This window comes from Physeter macrocephalus, chromosome 1 (genome assembly GCF_002837175.3).
Source record: "Physeter macrocephalus isolate SW-GA chromosome 1, ASM283717v5, whole genome shotgun sequence".
Taxonomy (NCBI): Eukaryota; Metazoa; Chordata; class Mammalia; order Artiodactyla; family Physeteridae; genus Physeter; species Physeter macrocephalus.
Window position 1 is genome coordinate 120270500 of NC_041214.2, and position 18749 is coordinate 120289248.

General features: G+C 37.3%; 1 protein-coding gene across 3 annotated transcripts; it reads right to left on the reverse strand.

Annotated features, from left to right (window-relative positions):
- Positions 1-5955: 5955 nt before the first annotated feature.
- C1H3orf38 (chromosome 1 C3orf38 homolog) lies at positions 5956-12081 on the reverse strand. 3 transcript variants are annotated; one of them, XM_007126349.4, is made up of 4 exons: positions 12006-12081; positions 11590-11718; positions 8475-8713; positions 5956-6999 (listed from the first exon to the last, which is right to left on the reverse strand). In XM_007126349.4, the coding sequence occupies exons 2-4, from the start codon at positions 11714-11716 to the stop codon at positions 6427-6429; spliced, it is 939 nt and encodes a 312-aa protein (XP_007126411.1). In that variant the 5' UTR covers positions 11717-11718; positions 12006-12081; the 3' UTR covers positions 5956-6426. The 3 variants fall into 3 exon arrangements, with proteins under 3 accessions (XP_007126411.1, XP_007126412.1, XP_007126413.1); XM_007126350.4 differs by having other exon boundaries at positions 11948-12026; XM_007126351.4 differs by having other exon boundaries at positions 11590-12022.
- Between the last annotated feature and the right edge of the window lie 6668 nt (positions 12082-18749).

Consider the following 18749-nt stretch of genomic DNA (forward strand, 5'->3'; position numbering starts at 1 on the left):
TGTCCCCTGCATCGGCAGGCGGACTCTCAACCACTGCGCCACCAGGGAAGCCCGAAATTTTTAGTTTTTAAACTCCATTTCTATCAGGGTCCTTTTCTTTCTTCAATATATTAGACTGTCTGCAACAACAAAAAAATTAAATTCTACAACTTTGGATACTTCCCAGTAAAAGCAAAGGGCTAAGTAAGCACAAGATAAATACAAAGACTAGCAATAGATGTTGGCTGGACCAAACAATGTGTGAAAATGAATGGAATCAAAGCTAAATAGTGATAAAAAGCAGATTATGAAATCTGGACTTTATTTTGGAGGTAACACCAATGAAATTTCTGAGCATGGAAGATATGATGAAAGCTGTAGTACTTTAAGGAAGTTTAATTCACAAATATGCAAGAAATATTAAAGCAAAGAAATAAATTATTATATAAGTCAAGGTTTAGGTAAAGAGAGTCTAATTACAGCAGCTGAAATAGAAAATACTGCAGATATGCTACATCCAGATGTGGCAAACTGAACGTGTGAAACAAAGACTACTTCTGAGGCCGAAAGCACAATGGTGTCAAACAGGAAGGAAAGAGAACCAGAGATTGTGGTAATACAGTGAGTTTAAGAAATATGATATAAATTGTTACATACTTTTTTATTTCCCAATTACCCAGTTTATTCTTTTTCATAAGTAATACTGTCATACATGAACATTATCTTTCCTCCAAGTGGTTTTATATCACTAAACAATCAACTTAAGAGGTATAATTACAAAAGGATGCAGTATGCATGAACACTCCTACCTAATCCAGATAAACAACTCAAAGGCATCTTTGCTTTGGAAATAGTGCCAGCAAATGACAATAAGTCAAAAAGGATTCATCAAAAACCTACTGTAGGGACTACCCTGGCAGTCCAGTGGTTAAGACTCTGAGCTTCCACTGCAGGGGGCTCGGGTTCAAACCCTGGTCGGGAAAGAAAATCCCGCATGCCTCACAGCGCAGCCAAAAGACAAAAAAAAACTTACTGGAGGGCTTCCCTGGTGGCGCATGGTCGAGAATCTGCCTGCCAATGCAGGGGACACGGGTTCGAGCCCTGGTCTGGGAAGATCCCACATGCCGCGGAGCAACTAAGCCTGTGCGCCACAACTACTGAGCCTGCGTGTCTGGAGCTTGTGCTCCGCGACAGTGAGAGGCCCGCGCACCGTGATGAAGCGTTTTTATTTCCCAATTACCCAGTTTATTCTTTTTCATAAGTAATACTGTCATACATGAACATTATCTTTCCTCCAAGTGGTTTTATATCACTAAACAATCAACTTAAGAGGTATAATTACAAAAGGATGCAGTATGCATGAACACTCCTACCTAATCCAGATAAACAACTCAAAGGCATCTTTGCTTTGGAAATAGTGCCAGCAAATGACAATAAGTCAAAAAGGATTCATCAAAAACCTACTGTAGGGACTACCCTGGCAGTCCAGTGGTTAAGACTCTGAGCTTCCACTGCAGGGGGCTCGGGTTCAAACCCTGGTCGGGAAAGAAAATCCCGCATGCCTCACAGCGCAGCCAAAAGACAAAAAAAAACTTACTGGAGGGCTTCCCTGGTGGCGCATGGTCGAGAATCTGCCTGCCAATGCAGGGGACACGGGTTCGAGCCCTGGTCTGGGAAGATCCCACATGCCGCGGAGCAACTAAGCCTGTGCGCCACAACTACTGAGCCTGCGTGTCTGGAGCTTGTGCTCCGCGACAGTGAGAGGCCCGCGCACCGTGATGAAGCGTGGCCCCCGCTCGCCGCAACTAAAGAAAGCCCTCGCGCAGAAACGAAGACCCAACACAGCCAAAAATAAATAAACTAACTAATAAATAAATAAATAAAATTAAAAAAAAAAAAACTTGAGATGAGGGGCAATATGTGTAGTAGTTAGTTACCACTTGGCTCTCAGGCTCTAAAACCTGGGTTTAAATCTAGGCTCTACCATCAGCTATGAAAGCTCAGGAAGTTACTTCAACCCTGTTAAAGAGTGATAGCTGTCCACAGGATTAAATGAATTCATACAGGCAACATGCACAGAAAAGTAACTGCCATATAATAAGCACCCCAAATTTAAGCAATTATTTATCCTGTGCAAAGCCCAGTGGGGAAAAGACTGAGAAGTAAGTAGGAATCACAAGTTCTAGGAACTACTTAGGGAGGCAAAAGTACCTTACACGTACAACTTGAGCACAATTAGTATAGTAAAAGATCAGAGATAGAAAAGGCTAATGCAAGTTTATGAAACTAAATGCTTCAAGCAAAAAGTCTTTCCTAAGTAGTTACTGATTTTTTCTTCAGAAAATATCACATCAGACAAGTAACAGTTGGCAGTGGACAGCAGGAGATTCCTTCAATCCTTAAATTCATTAATTGAAATATAACTAATTTCATATTCGAGATTTAGGGTGCCTAAAAACTGAAGATGAAAACTGCTAACCAAAGAACCCTCACTAAATGACTCACTGAAAGGGTAAATAAGATTAAGGCCTGTGATTCTATTAACATTACATGACTAACAGAAGTAACTCTGGAGCTTCTGGTTTAATATTTTGGAGTACATTATATAACTCACAGTAAACATCATACTCAATTTTAATATTAACACTTTACTGAAAGACTACAGGAAAGGTTCAAACTAGAAAAAGTAAAGCTGAAAGGATTTAGTGCACTCTGACACAGTTCTGAAATTATTTTCCTTCCAACTCTAGCAAAGGGCCTAATGTAGTTCTCACTTTAAGACATCTAAACCCAGAGATTGAGATTTGAATTCAACATGAGAAGTTGAGGTAAATCAAATTATTGATGTATTATTTTATCTTATGCTTGATTCAGTGACTTACAGATTGTAGATGCTCAATAAATATATGCATATAAACTTGAAGAGAACCCAGATCCATTAAGTCTTATTTCTCAGCATTACAGCTGGGCTGTGTACCTTCAAACTGGCTATATATAAAAGTTATAAATAGGGCTGGGGAGGAGAGGGGGAGGGAGCTGATCACAAATATAGACCCTTCAGAAGAAATGTTCATATTTTTAAAATCTTTCATTAGAATTAGCAATATGCAATCATTACCAAATAAACATCTCCTTAGGATAAAGTTCTGTAAAGATCTTGAGAACATTATTTAATGTTTTTTTCACATTTTTATCACTTTCTCCAAAGCATGTTCATTGAACTTGTCCAAATAAAATGAATTTTGCATTAATGTTTCACTTGACAGTACTGCAGTAGGTTTTGCCTTAATATCTAACATCTATTGAAAAACAAAATACAAACAACTATCATAAACTGACAGACTTTCTAGAGATTCTTTCATTAGTAAGGTTTAGTCCTCTAGCTTAAGGACTCTGGCAAGGGCACAAAAGTTTCTAAAAATAATTTTAATTTTTAATACAGTAGAGTAGTAGGTCTGGGGGAAATAAAATTATTATGGCAGGATTTGAATATGGAGCATAAGGATCCCTGTTAGGACTCACAGATGTGCTTCAGGGAAGTCCAAGAACTCAATGAAATATGCAAAAATTGTAATACTATATGCAAACTTATTTTTTCTAGAAAGAATATAGCTCTCTTTTTCAAAAGGTCAATGACCATCCCCTGCAACCCCAAAAAACAGTGAAAAGGGCATCTAAATTTGTGAAAATAGATGCTGAGAAAAACATCAAGGTATGGTTCACTCATTTTTATGATCTTTTAAGCCATTTTGTTAAAACACAATGTTTCTGATTATCTCATTTAGTTAAACCATTATTCTCTAAATCCTTTTCTGGGGTGCTATTACAATTTCTTACTGGGGCTAAGTAACTAGCTTTCCTTTAGCATAAAAATGTTGCCTTTCTGAAAACCCAAGAATGTTTTCCTGTGTTTGCCATTTTCAAGTTGATTTAATAAATTAGATACGGCTTTTTTTCTATTATTTGGTATTTCAGTAAGACACATGAAATACGTTTTTTGGTATTCTGGATATTAGTAAAACATCCCAATACAACTATTACTTTTAAGTTTTTAACAAAAAAGGATATTGATGTATACTGTTAGCTATAGCAAATCAGCCTCCAGTAAATAAAGACCGGGTGTCCCCTGGTTTGACCACCCAATTACTATGAATTATGTGTGGAGTTACTTGTATTCTTTACTACTTGACTCCACAAACTTCACAAATACCAGCTGAATATAATGAAGTAAGAGACAAAGCTGTAGTCTTTACTATTCCCTAACATAAACAGAGTAGTGAGTGGTAGTAAAAGTAGCATTCAATCTGCACTGTGCTTTTGGACCTTCTCAAAGGCCTGACCAAGCTTTAAGCTTCATGGGCAAATTTCAGTTCTTCTAGGTCTTCTTTCTCTGAACAGGAAGTATACACTTCCCTTATAATGGTTTCTAGGTAACTTAGGGCCCTCCAGTATATCCTACTCTGACCTTGGGCTTTTGAAAGTCAGTAAATTTTAATGGAAAGTTAAAATTATCCTAAATCTTAGTTTGGGGTCTAAAAGTTTGTGTATTCACGTATTAAAGTCAAACATGATATAACCCCAAAACCACCACTAATGACTAGGACCAAAGACAAAATCTACATGCAAAAATGTCTTTTATACAGTATATAAGCTTCTTTTGCTCATTCATTCACCCATTCACTTAGACATTAGGTCCTACTGTGTGGCCAGCTGTGGGGATTCAAAGGAAATAAAATATAGCTCTAATTCTCATTTGGTCTATCGGAAAGATTTCATTTTTAAGGGTGATTAAAAGAACATGCAGATTACAGCCTTCCTTGAGCATTACACATTCAAAAATTCAATACTGAACATATCTACAGGTAATTTCTGTCCATCCTGGCCATCTTTGGTATTATTTCTTGATAATAATACTTGACATCAATAGCACAAAGAAAACAGATGGGAATAATCTCAAATTTTATCCTTTACTTTGTAATTTATCAATTACACGTTATAATGATACTTCAAACCTAAAAAGATAACGGGTTTAAATCTAAACCAAAAACTATGCTTACAGCAGAAAAAAAGGATTTCCCTCCTTTATTAAGTTCTTATTTTAGGACATATCAATTTGTACTCCTCGTAAGAGGCATAGGACTAAAAAAAAAAGATCAATTTTTTTCCTCCTGCTTCCAAAATTTTATCAGTTTCCCTAGATGATCATGAGCAGTTCAAGTTTAAAAAATTAATATGAACAATACCTCATCACATTTCCCAGTTGAATTTTTTCCAAATGGCATTTTTGTAAATTAAAATTACTAATTAAATTCAGATTCAGCAAGTAGCTGCTGGGTGATGAGGAATTTAAACTTGAAACCAACTGTGTAAGCTGGCAATTTAACCTTGTAACTCAAATCTAGTAAAACAAATTAAGAGGTTAAAAAAATTCTAATAATTTTAATTCATGATGTGGGAGTATATCTCAATAAATATATGTATTAATTTTTTTTTTTTGTCAGCTCTTCTAAGATCATTCAAGAGAAAACACAGTAACTCATTTAAATTAGGAACTGGGCAAGCTTTTTAAAAAAATGTCAATAGTATGTTTCCTTTATATGCTATTATAATAAATGCTCTATAAAACTGTTAGCTGAAATTTTAGATAAAGAAAAAAGTCTGTTTGGGGAACAGTACTTATCATTGACCAAAACTGTTCAGAAAGTTGCAGATTTTAAGATTCTTAGCTTGGACAACAGCAGATAACTCTGAAAAATGTTCCTCAAATATTTTAAAATGCAAATTAAATTTTTTTCCACCAGCTAAATTACTGGACTTTTTGTATAAGAATGTCATTCAAGTTTTCTAAAATGAGAGGTTACTCATTTTAGAAAGTGAGTTTACTCATTTACTGAGTTTACAGTAAACATCTCTAAAATTTGTATTTTTTAAGCAATACTGTCATGAGATGTATTTGTAACATTACCCAGATTTAGACAAAAGTAAATGAGAAAAGTAAAAGGGAAAGCCTTGAACACTATTTATTTTTTCCCGCATGACAAGTACAGATATTTATTAGCAGAATATCCACCAAGTAAAATGAAAATATTAACTGGTTTCTAAGGCACACAGTTAGTTACAACATCTAAAGTGGGATTTATTTGATGAATTGCATGAAGACTTCAGAACATTTGCTGCAACTCAAGTAGAAAGAGGCAAGTGTTCACATAACATGTTAGTCTGTAGTCAAGAAAGACATTTCAACTAAAATGTCAATCCCCGAATCTGAAATCAGTTAGACATTACTGATGTAGTATTTGGAAGAAATTCTGTATAGAAGATTTTTCAGACTGAAATATAGTACTCAATGCTTCAACGACTAGGTAAAATTAGTTCTCTTTTGTTCAACAGTGCCTCATTTCCACTAGATAAAGTTTGGTCTTCCAGTCTCACTATCCAATGCCTGCCTTACATTGAGTCATCCTTCGCTGGACCACACAAAGTGTTTACATTATAAAAGGCTTCTAGATCACTTGGTTCAAGTGTAATAGCTGGTTTCATTAATGTTCCAGGAGCAACGGAATGCTCTCCAATAATTCTCAGGTTGATAAATTTGATCTTCCAAGTATTCTCCACAAAAGGGCAGCGGATGAGTCCAAAAATTTGTTCAAAAATGCCCAAACAAGTGTTCCCTCGGTGGACAGTCCCAGCAACTCCAACCATAACTAGACCATGGGGAGAAGCAGCACATTTCAGTCCATGGGAATCTAGGTTGGGACTGAGAAAAAGATATTCTTCTTTCACTAGTGACAGCAGACGAAGGCTCACAATTTCTGCTCCATGGTAGTCTATCACATTTTGTTCAGATGTGTTGTAATAAAACCTAAGCTTGACATCATGCCAGAAGTGCTGTGGCCCCCATTCATCTTGAGGTGGTCCCAGAAGAGGATTTTGAGAATTAAGAAGTTCAAAGAACCAGTGACAGAATTCTTCACCTAATCGACGAAAATCAACCTTTTCAGCTTTTTTATCTTCTTTCTCCTGTTGATTAATAAAACCAACGTTAATTCTTGTATCTATTTTCTATCTTGCCTGTTTCATAGCTAACTTTTAAGGTACTAATTATAGCAGAAAGGAAATGAACTACCTGTGAACTCACTGAACCCATCTTGCACAGTAAATTATTTCTCAAAACGGGGAGGTCATTTTAGAACTTCTCAGTTTAAACTTCTGAAAATTCCTCTAAGAAAGTAAGGTTCAAATTCTCTTAAAATATCAGCATGAATTAAGAGCCAATAATAAGGATTTACATAAGCATTTTCTCCTGATTGTGGCAGTGATTTCACAGGTGTGTTATTTGTCAAAACTTTCAAACTGTATGCTTTAAATGAATACACTTCACTGTGGTATATTTTATATGCAGCAAAGTTTATAATAAACACGTCTTTAAACAGACACTTCTAATATGATTGAAATAGCTTATTTTCTATGATTGGGATTATTTTATACTATTTCTTTCCAAATGAATATTGCAAAAATACACCTGATAGGCTAGATTTTATTCAACAGTGTATTCCAGAGCATAGTACCTCATCTAGATGGTGAAAGATCTTGTATTTACTGGGCACATGCTATTACTGAATGTACTGGGCACTGTGCTTGGCACTTAAGTGCTATTTCCTTCTTTCTCCACAAGCTTTATGACACAGATATTATCGTTATGCCCGTTTTATAAACAAGGCTCACAAAGGTCCTTACTTGCTCATTTACAGCTAGTATACAGCAGAACCTAATATGAAGTCACATCTATATGATTTTAAAGTCAACATGCTTTTCAGTACATTAAGGAAGGCTTAGAAGTTCCTTTCCTAATGTGAAGGCAAACCTCTCTCACTGTAAAATACCATTAATTCAATGTGGGTACGTAGTTTAAAAACTGCAAGATACCTAAAGGTTCGATTGATATTTAAATATTCACACAATATTTAACATGTACAGTGGAGATAAAAAGAAATATGAACAGCCAATGTCAGCTGGAGGAAATTACTAAAACAGGATTTTTTTCTAGCTAACAAATAAAAAAAATTTTTTAAATTTAAGTTTCTTTCATGAAATTTTTACAATTTAATACCAAAGAAAGTCTTCAAAATGAGAAAGGGCTTACAACAGCATTCTTCTAAAGTGGAAAAAAGAAATTGGAGAACCAGAGGCTAAATTAAAATTAAATTGATCCTGTAGTCTATCCATTCTCTTTAAAAATCAACAGTCCCCATTTGATAAAGGGATACAAAACATTTTTTTCTCACAAATCAACAGAATATTACATATACATTACTAAATAACAGAAATAGTTTGTCTCAGGTGCTTTACTGCTCTTTCTTTAGGATGCAAAAGATAGAAAGTAAAGCTAAAATTATTTTTAAAAAACCATTAACCACATCATTCCTGATCTAGGATTATCTAAAGATTTTTACACAGAACTACAGTTCAGGATATGACCATAGGGTCTGTTTTACCTGTTCAAAGAGTCTAATGTCCGCTGTCTTAACTGGCTCTGGCGTTTCCTTCAATTTCAGTTGTGACTGCTTTTGCCAGTAATCCTTTGCATGCTGAATAAGATTGTGTTTTTCAGTAGCTGGAGGTATAATAACCCCCTGTGTTACCAAGTACTTGAATATGATTTCTCGGTGGACTTTTTTACGCCTCAAAAGTTCTTCTACACTTTGACTGTACACTAATATTGCACGAATGGCATCTAAAAGAAAATTATGAAGATTAATAGAAAATCATGAGTCACTCGTAAATTTGTCCAGGGTCAGCAGAAACTCTATCAAATAATATTTATAAACTCTTGTCATGGCATTATTGCTTTTGTAAAAGATGGTTATCATTTCTAAAAACCAGGAAGTGGGGGCTTCCCTGGTGGCGCAGTGGTTGAGAATCTGCCTGCCAATGCAGGGAACACGGGGTCGAGCCCTGGTCTGGGAAGATCCCACATGCCGCGGAGCAACTAGGCCCGTGAGCCACAACTACTGAGCCTGGGCGTCTGGAGCCTGTGCTCCTCAACAAGAGAGGCCGCGATAGTGAGAGGCCCGCGCACCGCGATGAAGACTGGCCCCCGCTTGCCACAACTAGAGAAAGCCCTCGCACAGAAACGAAGACCCAACACAGCCATAAATAAATAAATAAATAAATGTATTATTAAAAAAAAAAAAACCCAACAAAAAAACCAGGAAGTGGGTTGTCAAGTTTTGGATTTTAAAAAAATTTCTTTATAAATTTCCCCACCTAAAATTCCTCCTTCCTTTCACTTCTCATACGAGATTGTGAATTTAAGCATTTTCTTTTAAAGAATGGTTGTATTTTAAGAAAAAATTTTAATAAGGTCAATGGAACTAAATTCATTTACAATCCCTAAAATATAGGTAAAATTACAATACTTTTCAACCTCCTCACTCTACAGATAACGAAAGGCAGGGATACATGAGGTATCAACAATCATACTTCTAAGAAGTGGCAGAACCAAGACTCTTAATTTTAAAGAACTTCTATTAAACAACAGACTAAAGATTATTTTTACATATGTGAGGTATACAGAATGGTAATAAAATGAACTCCTATATACACACGACACAGCTGAAGACACAGAAATTACTGGTATCTTTGAGGCCTCATTTTACCTCTCCCTACTTAATGCTATTCCCTCTCTCTCCTCGCTCACCTCACATGTAGCTACTCTCCAAAATTTTATCATTCCCTCAATTTTCTTTTATTTTTTCTTCTATTTTTCTTTTTTTTCTTTTGGCCACTCTGCCGAGCTTGCGGGATCGTAGTTCCCTGACCAGGGATCGAACCAGGGCCCCCCAGCAATGGAAGCTCAGAGCCCTAACCACTGCACCACCAGGGAATTCCCTCGATTTTCTTTAGAGTTGTACAGCATAACAATGTATCCCTACAAAATATAGTTTAATATTTCTTTGAATGTTCTATAAATCTAATCCATCAATATATATAGTCTTCTATAATTAACTTTTAATGTTTCTGAGATTAATCTATGTGGCTAGACACAGCTGTAAATTCATTTTCAGAGCTGTACCACAGGTAATTATAGACTATACCACAAGGTATCTATCCTTTTGTTTATAGACTTTTATTATGTGTATCCAATTACAAATACTATTACTTTGGACATTTCCACACTTGTCTCCCAGCCCAGAGGGGCAAGCAGCATGAGCATCACCTGGAGCTTGTTAGAAATGTGGAATTTCTGGGCTCACTCCAAAACTACTGAATCAGAATCTGCATTTTAACAAGATCACTGAGGAACACATAGGCACATTCAAGTTTGAGAAGCTCAGGTAAGTAACCTTCCATTTTAGGAGATAATATCGAACTTGTTTTCCAAAGTACTAGTTCTAATTTACACTCCCCCAGTAGTTATCAACGACATACTTCACAAGATCAACAACACCTGAAGTTTTTACATTTAGTTTTTGCCAACTTGGTACATATGAAAGACACCATGTAGTTTTGGTTTTCATTTCATTGCTTTCTAAAGATGCTGAGTATCTTTCAATATGCTTATTATTTTTTCCTCTCTGAGAAATGACTTCAAATAATTTAACATTTTTGTACTGGGTAGTTTCGTTTCTTGTTTGCTTTTGGATCCACCATCAATTAAATTCAGCAATTTTATCTATTACAATTTTAAATTCACATTCACCAAGACTGTTAGAAGGCGATTAGCATGTAAAATATATAAATGCCAAAGAACTACATTAAGTCTAAAATTATTTTCAGTCTAAATTCTTAGAAATTTATTCACTTAGTGTTCCTAGTTCACTTTCAAATGAATGACCTTAAATGGCGGAAATGTTAAAAGCAGAGAAAGACAGTTTTAAAAGGCAGACTCTTTTGTAGATACTTAAGTCATATGCTAATACAGGAGGCGGACATTTTCTCATTTTAAACTAAAATTCAGCAAATTTAAAATAAAACTAGCCAGGTAATATACAACATCATAAATGCTTAAGCTACTCGTTACATTACAACCAGACTGAATATTTATAATCCATGAAATCTACTCTACCGAAATGTTTATTTGGCTCTGAAAGTAATGTAGTCCTAGTACACAGAATCATCTCTGAAAAACTCTGGATCCAAAAAGAGACATGGATTGATCCTATCTGCTCTTTTATCACAGTAATTGTTTCACGCAGCAGACTGATAAAAAGTGTTTATGATATCCTCCCCCCGCAAGCGTGAAGAAAATGAGCAGCGGCTGACACTCCTCAGCTGATCGAAACTGAAAATGGAAAACACCCTGACTCCCCGGAAATCTTCAAAAAACAAACAAAAACACTATTCACGTACTCTGCATCTTCGAAACAAGCAGCATTTGACCACAACGTATAATGAATAAAACCTGGAAGCAGCGCCATTTTCAGCGTGCATCTGAAGCAACAGAGCAGCTATCGGGGCCGAGATTCCCGAGGGTTCCGCACAAGCGCAATCCCGGACGGGCTGGGAAGGAGGCCTACCACGGCCTCCACTCACACGCTCCCGCCAGTTGGGGGCCGGGTGAGGCCTGGGGAGGGACGGCCGCCCTTGGGGAGAAGGGTCTACCTTTACCTTGGCGGTCCTCAGGATGCACCAGGCGATTGGTGATGGTGTCGCATAGGGCCATGATCTCGTCGTTGTCCAACAGACCGAGCAGGTTACGACAGCCCTCCATCTCTGGGTAGCTGAGCCCCGACATCTCTACGAAAGGAGGGAGAGGACGTCAATAACTTCGCCCCCTTAGGCCCACTGGGCCGGCGCCGTGGCAACAGGTACCGGAAATGCTCTTCCCGTTGTTCGCAGCCAAAGGGCCTCGGGTATTCCAGAGCCGTGGGCGAAAGTGATCGTTAATGAGGGAACTAAGGGAACGCGGTGCTCCGACCGGTGGTTCCGGGCTCTCGGGGACTGAGTGGAGTCCCACGGATCTCACTTTAGGGCAACTCCGCATTTACACCGGGAACATCGACCTTCCACAAGGGAAAACGAACCATGAACTCCTCAGGAGACCCTCCTCCGAAAGAACGCCTGGGAGGGCTGCGCAGGGCAGATGCGCGGAAAGCCGGCGGCGGCCCCAGCGCATGACAAGCTCCCGTGATGCCGCGGGGCCGGCCAATGGAGGCTCCTCTTCTCCGCCTTTGGGCCGGGACCTCGGGAGCGCCCGAAAGTTCTCTGCGGCCACTTCTGCGTTGGGAGCGCCTGTAGTTTGATATGCTTTATTTACGTAGTTCTGTGTTAAAACAATTTGGTTTTGTTTAACATTATACTTGGAAAAGTTAAGGGGAAAAAAATCACCTATCCTGTGCCACGCCTGCCCGCCTTGCAGCTGAGGTAAACTCCCCAACAAGCTGCGGTCCGCTGTTGCTTCCCTTCTTATCCTCGCCGGCTTGGCTTTAGGCAAGGCAGTATCGCGAATAGTTTAAGGTTGGGGTCTTTGAAAGCCAGTTTACCAGGGTTTTATCCCGTCATTTACTAACTATGACCGAGAGCAAGCTCTTTGGTCTTCCAGTTTTCTGTCTCGAAACGCATCCAGTAGAGATACCTACCTCATAGGGTTGTTGAAGCGCAGGGAGGGGGTGAAGAACTGTGCCTGGCGCCTAGAAAGAGCCCAGTATATATTAGCTATTGTTACCACTGTTGTTGTCAACATTCACGAGAGGGAAACTTCAGACTTCAACGCATTGTCACTGGCTTCTGTCTCCTTCCATTGTTTTAGCCATATTTTAGATTTGTTAACATTTAATTAGATTATTGCCAGTTAGTAGCTGAGATGTACACGCCTGCAGATACAGGTGAGCAGATTTAACTTAAAAAAAATACATCAGTCAAAATGAACTATAAATACAGTCTTTAAGGCATTCAAACCATGGTTAAACTGATTTGCCAGTGGATGTTATTGGGGGTACCATTTACTCATCAGATACCAATTCTTCATTTGTCATTAAGCATTGAGTGCCTACTCTGCTAGATATTGAAAATTCCGAGAAATGACACAGACCCTCCTTCAAGGAGCTTTTGGGAGTGTTGCAAATAAAGAGATAAGTGCTCACAATACTGGTGTGGAACCAAATGGAAGACATGCCCAACTTTTTCATTCGTTCATTTTTTAAAAATGTGTTTACTGAGCATGATTTGCCAGACACTGTTCTTTATGCTGTGAACAAATGCAAGTCCTTTGGAGCTTGTATTCTAGTGGAAGGAAATAATAGACAATAAACATAAAATAAACCATATACTATGGCAGGAAATTCTATGGAGAGAAATCAAAAGAGAGGGATGGAGGAGGGGATGTTACTATTTTATACAGGCTGTGAAGAAAGGCTTCTCTAAGTGACATTGAAGGAAAGACCTGAAAAAGTGAGAAACTGAACCACAGAAGAGTGTTCTAGGAAGAAGCAAAAGTAGAGGTTCTGAGGAAAGAACAGAGTGCTTGGCATGCAGGAAGGAGGCCAGGAGGCTGAAGCAGCTTGTGCAAAGAGGAAGCAGTGAGTGGTGAGGTTGGAGTTGTCAGGATTGATCGAGAGCAGGGTTTCTCAACCGTGGCATTACTAACATTTTGGGCAGGATAATTCTTTGTTGTGGGTCTGTTCCACAACATTGTAGGATGCTTCAGCATCCCTGACCTCTCCCCACTAGATGCCAGTAGCACCTCCTCCCCCCTACCAAAAATACCTTGTTCCTCAAATGTTTCCTGGGGGGGCAAAATTCCCCAAGTTGAGAACCACTGATGTAGAACCACTTGTCCAAAAGTGCTTTCTGAGATGAAAATATTCTGCATCTGAGCTAATACAGTAACCATCGGGCACATGTGGTTATTGAGCTCTTGTAATGTGGCTAGTACAGCTCAGCTGGTGAATTTTAAATTTTATTTGAATTTTAATTAAATTTTAATAGCCACTTGTGGCTAGTGGCTACTGTATCAGTGCAGTCTGGAGTCTTGCAGCCCATTGTAAAAACTTTGGCGTTTATCTTTTACCTCTCTCTGCATTTCCTATTATTCTCTCAGTCTCTCACTCCAGACCAGTCAGTGGTTCCCTTGCTATTTTGTTCCTTAAACTTGCCATGCAGATCCTTGCCTCAGAGCCTTTGCTCTTGCTATTCAGCCTAGCACGTTTTCCCCTCAGATATCTGAGTGGCTCTTTCCTTTACTTCATTCATTACTTTCCCTGCTCAACAGTTATCAGAGGTGGTATCATCATATCTTAATCATCCTGTTTAAACACCACCTACAATGCCATGCTTACTTACACTTTCCCTACGCACTTAATTCTTCTCTATAGCACTTATGTTGTATTTTTGTCCCCCCTCCCTACCCCCCCGGTAGAATGTGAGTTCTGAGATTCAGGGATTTTTATGTTTCTTTCTTTTTTTTTTTTCAATTGTCTATTACAGAGGCTGGCACATAGTAGGTATGCAATAAATATTTGTTGAATAAATGAATGAATTGTAAAGCCATTGGAGGATTTTAAACTGAGGAATGGCATGATCTGACTTGTTTAAAACTATCATTTTGGCTGCTGGTGTCTAGAACAGACTGCCAGAAGGGCAAGGGTAGAGGCAGGGAACCCAACTAGAAGATTAATACAGTAGTCCAGGTGAGAGTGAAGGACACAATAATGAGTCAGGGATGATTGCAAGGATTTGGTTTGGGCAACTGAAGTTGCTGTTTACTGAGAGGAGGAAGACTGGGAGAAATAGGTTTCAATAGAGAAATCCAGAATTGTCAAGAGATTAGGCTTTCTGGAGAGTGCGGTGATGCCCGAGAAGATTAAGCAAAGAATGAGGAGTGGGGCAGAAAAGGAATTACAGGTAAAGGGAGCAGTAGCGAAAAATGCATGGAATAAAACAGCATGGCTGTTTTTGGCTGGAACCAAGAGAAAGTAAAATCATTAACAGGAAGGCCTCAGCACCAGGCCCTTCAGGAGCTTAATTCTTAACCTTGCAAGAACGGCTCTCCCCTTTTAACAGATGTGGAAGTCTGAGCTCAGTGGGATACACTTAATTGCCTTAAAACTATCATGCTGGAATTTGAATATAGCTGATCTCCACACATCTTTGAGCTGTTTTCATTAAATTACATTGTGGTCGTTTCAATCACTGAATACTTTGAAAAAAGTTCTCTAGATTAGAATGGTTTTGGGGTATTAGATCTGTTAAAATATCCATTCATTCAACAGTAGTTAAGTACCTATTAATAGGGGACTTCTTTAAATGTCCTGGAAATTGAGTTTCTAAGGCTCTATAAATATAACACTTTATGAAGAAACTTGTTGCTTTAGATCTGTGGTTTTCAAACCTTAGTGTGTATCAAAACCACCTGGAGGACTTGTTAAACGACAGATTGGTCCCTCACCTGATCAAAAATTTAGCATTTTTTTTTGGGGGGGGGGGCGGCAGGCACGCCTGGTGGCTTATGGGATCTTAGTTCCCCGATCCCTCGGGACATGGCAGTGAAAGCGCAGAGTCCTAACCACTGGACCGCCAGGGAACTCCCCAAAATTTAGCATTTCTAACAAGTTCTCAGGTGATAGCGATTCTGCTCTTCTGGGGACCACACTCTTAAGAATCATTGCTAGTAGAAGAGAATGGAACATCAAACAGCCATGTCTGTACCAGACTTCATCCTTTGTGAAATCACTGATCCTTAGGCAAGACTAACCCTCTCCATCTGGATATATTAGATCCACTCATGCTGTACAATTTGTAGGGAAAACTGCATGACAGAATGGAAACTGCATGGCAGGATTTTAGGAGGAAACATCGACTTTTCAGTTCCACCTCTCCATTTACTAGCTGTGTGACTAGTCAAGTTATTTAACCTTTCTGAGCCTTGGTGTCTAAAAAGCATTGTTCATATCTACCTTTGGGTTGTTTTAACAATAAGAGGTAACACATATAAAGTAACCTGGTACACAGTAATTTCTTCTCCAGTTGCAGCACCCATAAATAAGGCATGAACCTCTCTTTTAGTTTTTATTCCATGTAATATTGGATTGCCTCCATTTTAAATATTGATATATAGCCCAAACTTCTGGCCTTGTTATCAGTTGATTCTTGAAATTAGTATGGATCTTATGCTATGAAAGCAATCTAATTTGTTTATCTTGGAAGTGTATTTAATATTTGATTGCTTCCCAGCATTTCTCAAATTTCAGAAAAAAAATGGAAAGTCTAGATAACCCCAATGACTTTATCTAAATACCTCAATACATTTATTTAATAGTCTAAGATCATATGACCATAAATCATAGATGGAGAATTCTATATCTCAGCTCTAGAATGTTTCAGTAACTTTCTCATAGTTTTTCAAAGCATAACATTTGTAATATGTGCAAATCACCGTAATTAACACAATATCTGTTCTTTCATTTTGCAGTGCTCTCATCACATCAAAGAGTTTCTCTCTACTTCAGCCCCAAGCTGCAAGTTATAGCAAAAAGTGTAGGAGGTTTTCCTTTGTTAGTGAGCCAAAAGAGTAGGAGCCCTCATGCCCAAGGACCCCACTTTTAGATACAGATTACTAATTGGCTTGAACATTTTCCCATTGAAATACTTTTGTAGGAAGTAATTTTCATAATTTACATCTTATTTCAAAGCGACTTCACAGTCTTTAAGTTCCACCAGAGGCTCTTCATCTCTGAAGAATTACCAGTGCAGATCAGTCCATCCACTGTCTTGGAGAGTTCTGATATTTGTTTTCCACCTACTAAGTTTCCAGAGGGTACTATTTCACACTGAAACCACTTACCTGAAATGACTTTAGTAACCAGTGTTCTATCAACTTGTAATTCCTGCATATGGACATTAGTTTAAACAATGTCTAAAAATATCTATTTTGTGTAGACTTTTAGAGTTTGCTATGTTCTTTAAAATCACTCAATAATCTGAATATGGTAACATTAACTGAAATACCTCATTCTCTTATGAAACATAATAGAAATTTCTTATTTAACATATACCTTAAGCCTAATTCCTTTTGAAGTAATGTGCTACATAAAACTGAACAACTTCATTACCAACAAGGACAATGTTTTATTGAACAAATCTATGTACAGTACAAAAAATTTCTTGAAATGAGACACTATTGTTGATTTATTGCAGTTCAATGGCTCAGTTTTAATTTGTAATCTTATAAAATGCAAAGTAAAATAATTTAATGTTCAACAAGGAAGCACAAATTTCCTTTCTTGCTGAATCTGTAATATCTTTCACATATTAACAATTCCAAAATGCATATGCAGCATTTAGTCATTCTGAAATGGTGTTTTACAGTACCAAATAAATTAAAAAATAAACACTACCATCCCTTTTAGGTTTTTCAACCATACTACAGTTTGAACCAAACATGAAAGGAGTACAGCTGAACCTTCAAGTGTGATTTGAAAAGAATCACAAGTTCAATGTTATGTTATGTTTTCACTATATAATTGGTGGTTTATTAAAAAAAGAATATGGCTGAAGCCCAAAGTACCAGTGCCCCTGTCCACGAAGGTTCTCCTTTTCTATCTATCTTCTCCATAATATCTGAGCAGCAAAAATTCAGATTTGCTATTTTTTTGACCTTACTGAAACATAGCAGAAAGTTAATATTTAATGTTTCAAAGGAAATTTTTATTTGAAAATGAAGGATTGAAACTTGGTCCATGTAAGATAAACACATCCTTAAAATAGAAGGAGTAGAAAAGAAAAAGAGAAGAATCTGAGGAACAAGAAGAAAGCTTCCTTGTCTTCTGAATCCCACATTGGAACTGTTGGAAGTTTATGCACCCCGTAAAAGCAAAATGATGTAAGTTTATGTTTTATAAGGCATACATAAGAAAATGTACACATTCTTTCAATAGCAATTATTTGATAAGTATATAAAGAGGTTAGAACAATGTGGTCAAATAGAATTTTATAAAACATTCCTTGATCTAGTTATGTATAAACCAATTTGATCTCAGTCTTTCAGAAAGTTTTCCCTTACCAACACAAAAGTAGAAACAAAACCTCAAAGACAAAAAAATAACAAGTGGAATATGTTTAAAACATCTTGGTATGAACTGCAAAATGAATGAAAATAATTTGCAGACATGGATTTATGCCAATAGTTACAACTTATAAAAAATAAAAAATTAAAAATGTGATAAAATGTTAAGCTGTGATTTTAAACATCTGGAAAATGTACAAAGCAGAAATATTTCAAAATAACTTCATTGTCCATATGAACTAGTTTCCAAATACTTTTTATTACATGATGTATTTTAGACTGAACTGAAATAGAACTCAAGTATTATATTTTTAGTATCAGGAAGTATGGAAAACATTTTTTTCTTTAGTTGACCTTAAAGGATTTAAAAACCTTATGGAGTTGTTTACTTATGTTATTTAAATGTAAATTCCACAGCCTAATGTAGGCTACATAACAAAACAAAAACCTGATTTGATTGATATGGACTTATGACTATCAATTGCATAGTAGTGAATGCCTATGATAAATAAACTAATAAAATTGGGTAGTTTTTTAGATATCTGATTTATCATGACCTGGAAATCCTAATTTAATAAAGCCTGGATGCTACCCTGGAAGAAAAGTCACACTTCCTTAGTAACTTCATTCAAGAAGTTTTAATATCCAGAAATTTATAATAGTAGGGTCTGATGAGATTATATACTTTGAACAAGAATGTATCAGTTGGAATAACTGGAATATCTGGTTGACATTGGTACATTAATAGCTCTGTTTTTGAAGAATT

Excerpts from the sequence above, each read along its gene's own strand:
- C1H3orf38 (XM_007126349.4), bottom strand. The coding sequence starts at position 11,716 with ATGTCGGGGCTCAGCTACCCAGAGATGGAGGGCTGTCGTAACCTGCTC. Across the intron at positions 8,714-11,589 it reads GCATCCTGAGGACCGCCAAG|ATGCCATTCGTGCAATATTA; the intron begins GTAAAGGTAGAC and ends ATTTTCTTTTAG. Across the intron at positions 7,000-8,474 it reads ACATTAGACTCTTTGAACAG|GAGAAAGAAGATAAAAAAGC; the intron begins GTAAAACAGACC and ends ATTAATCAACAG.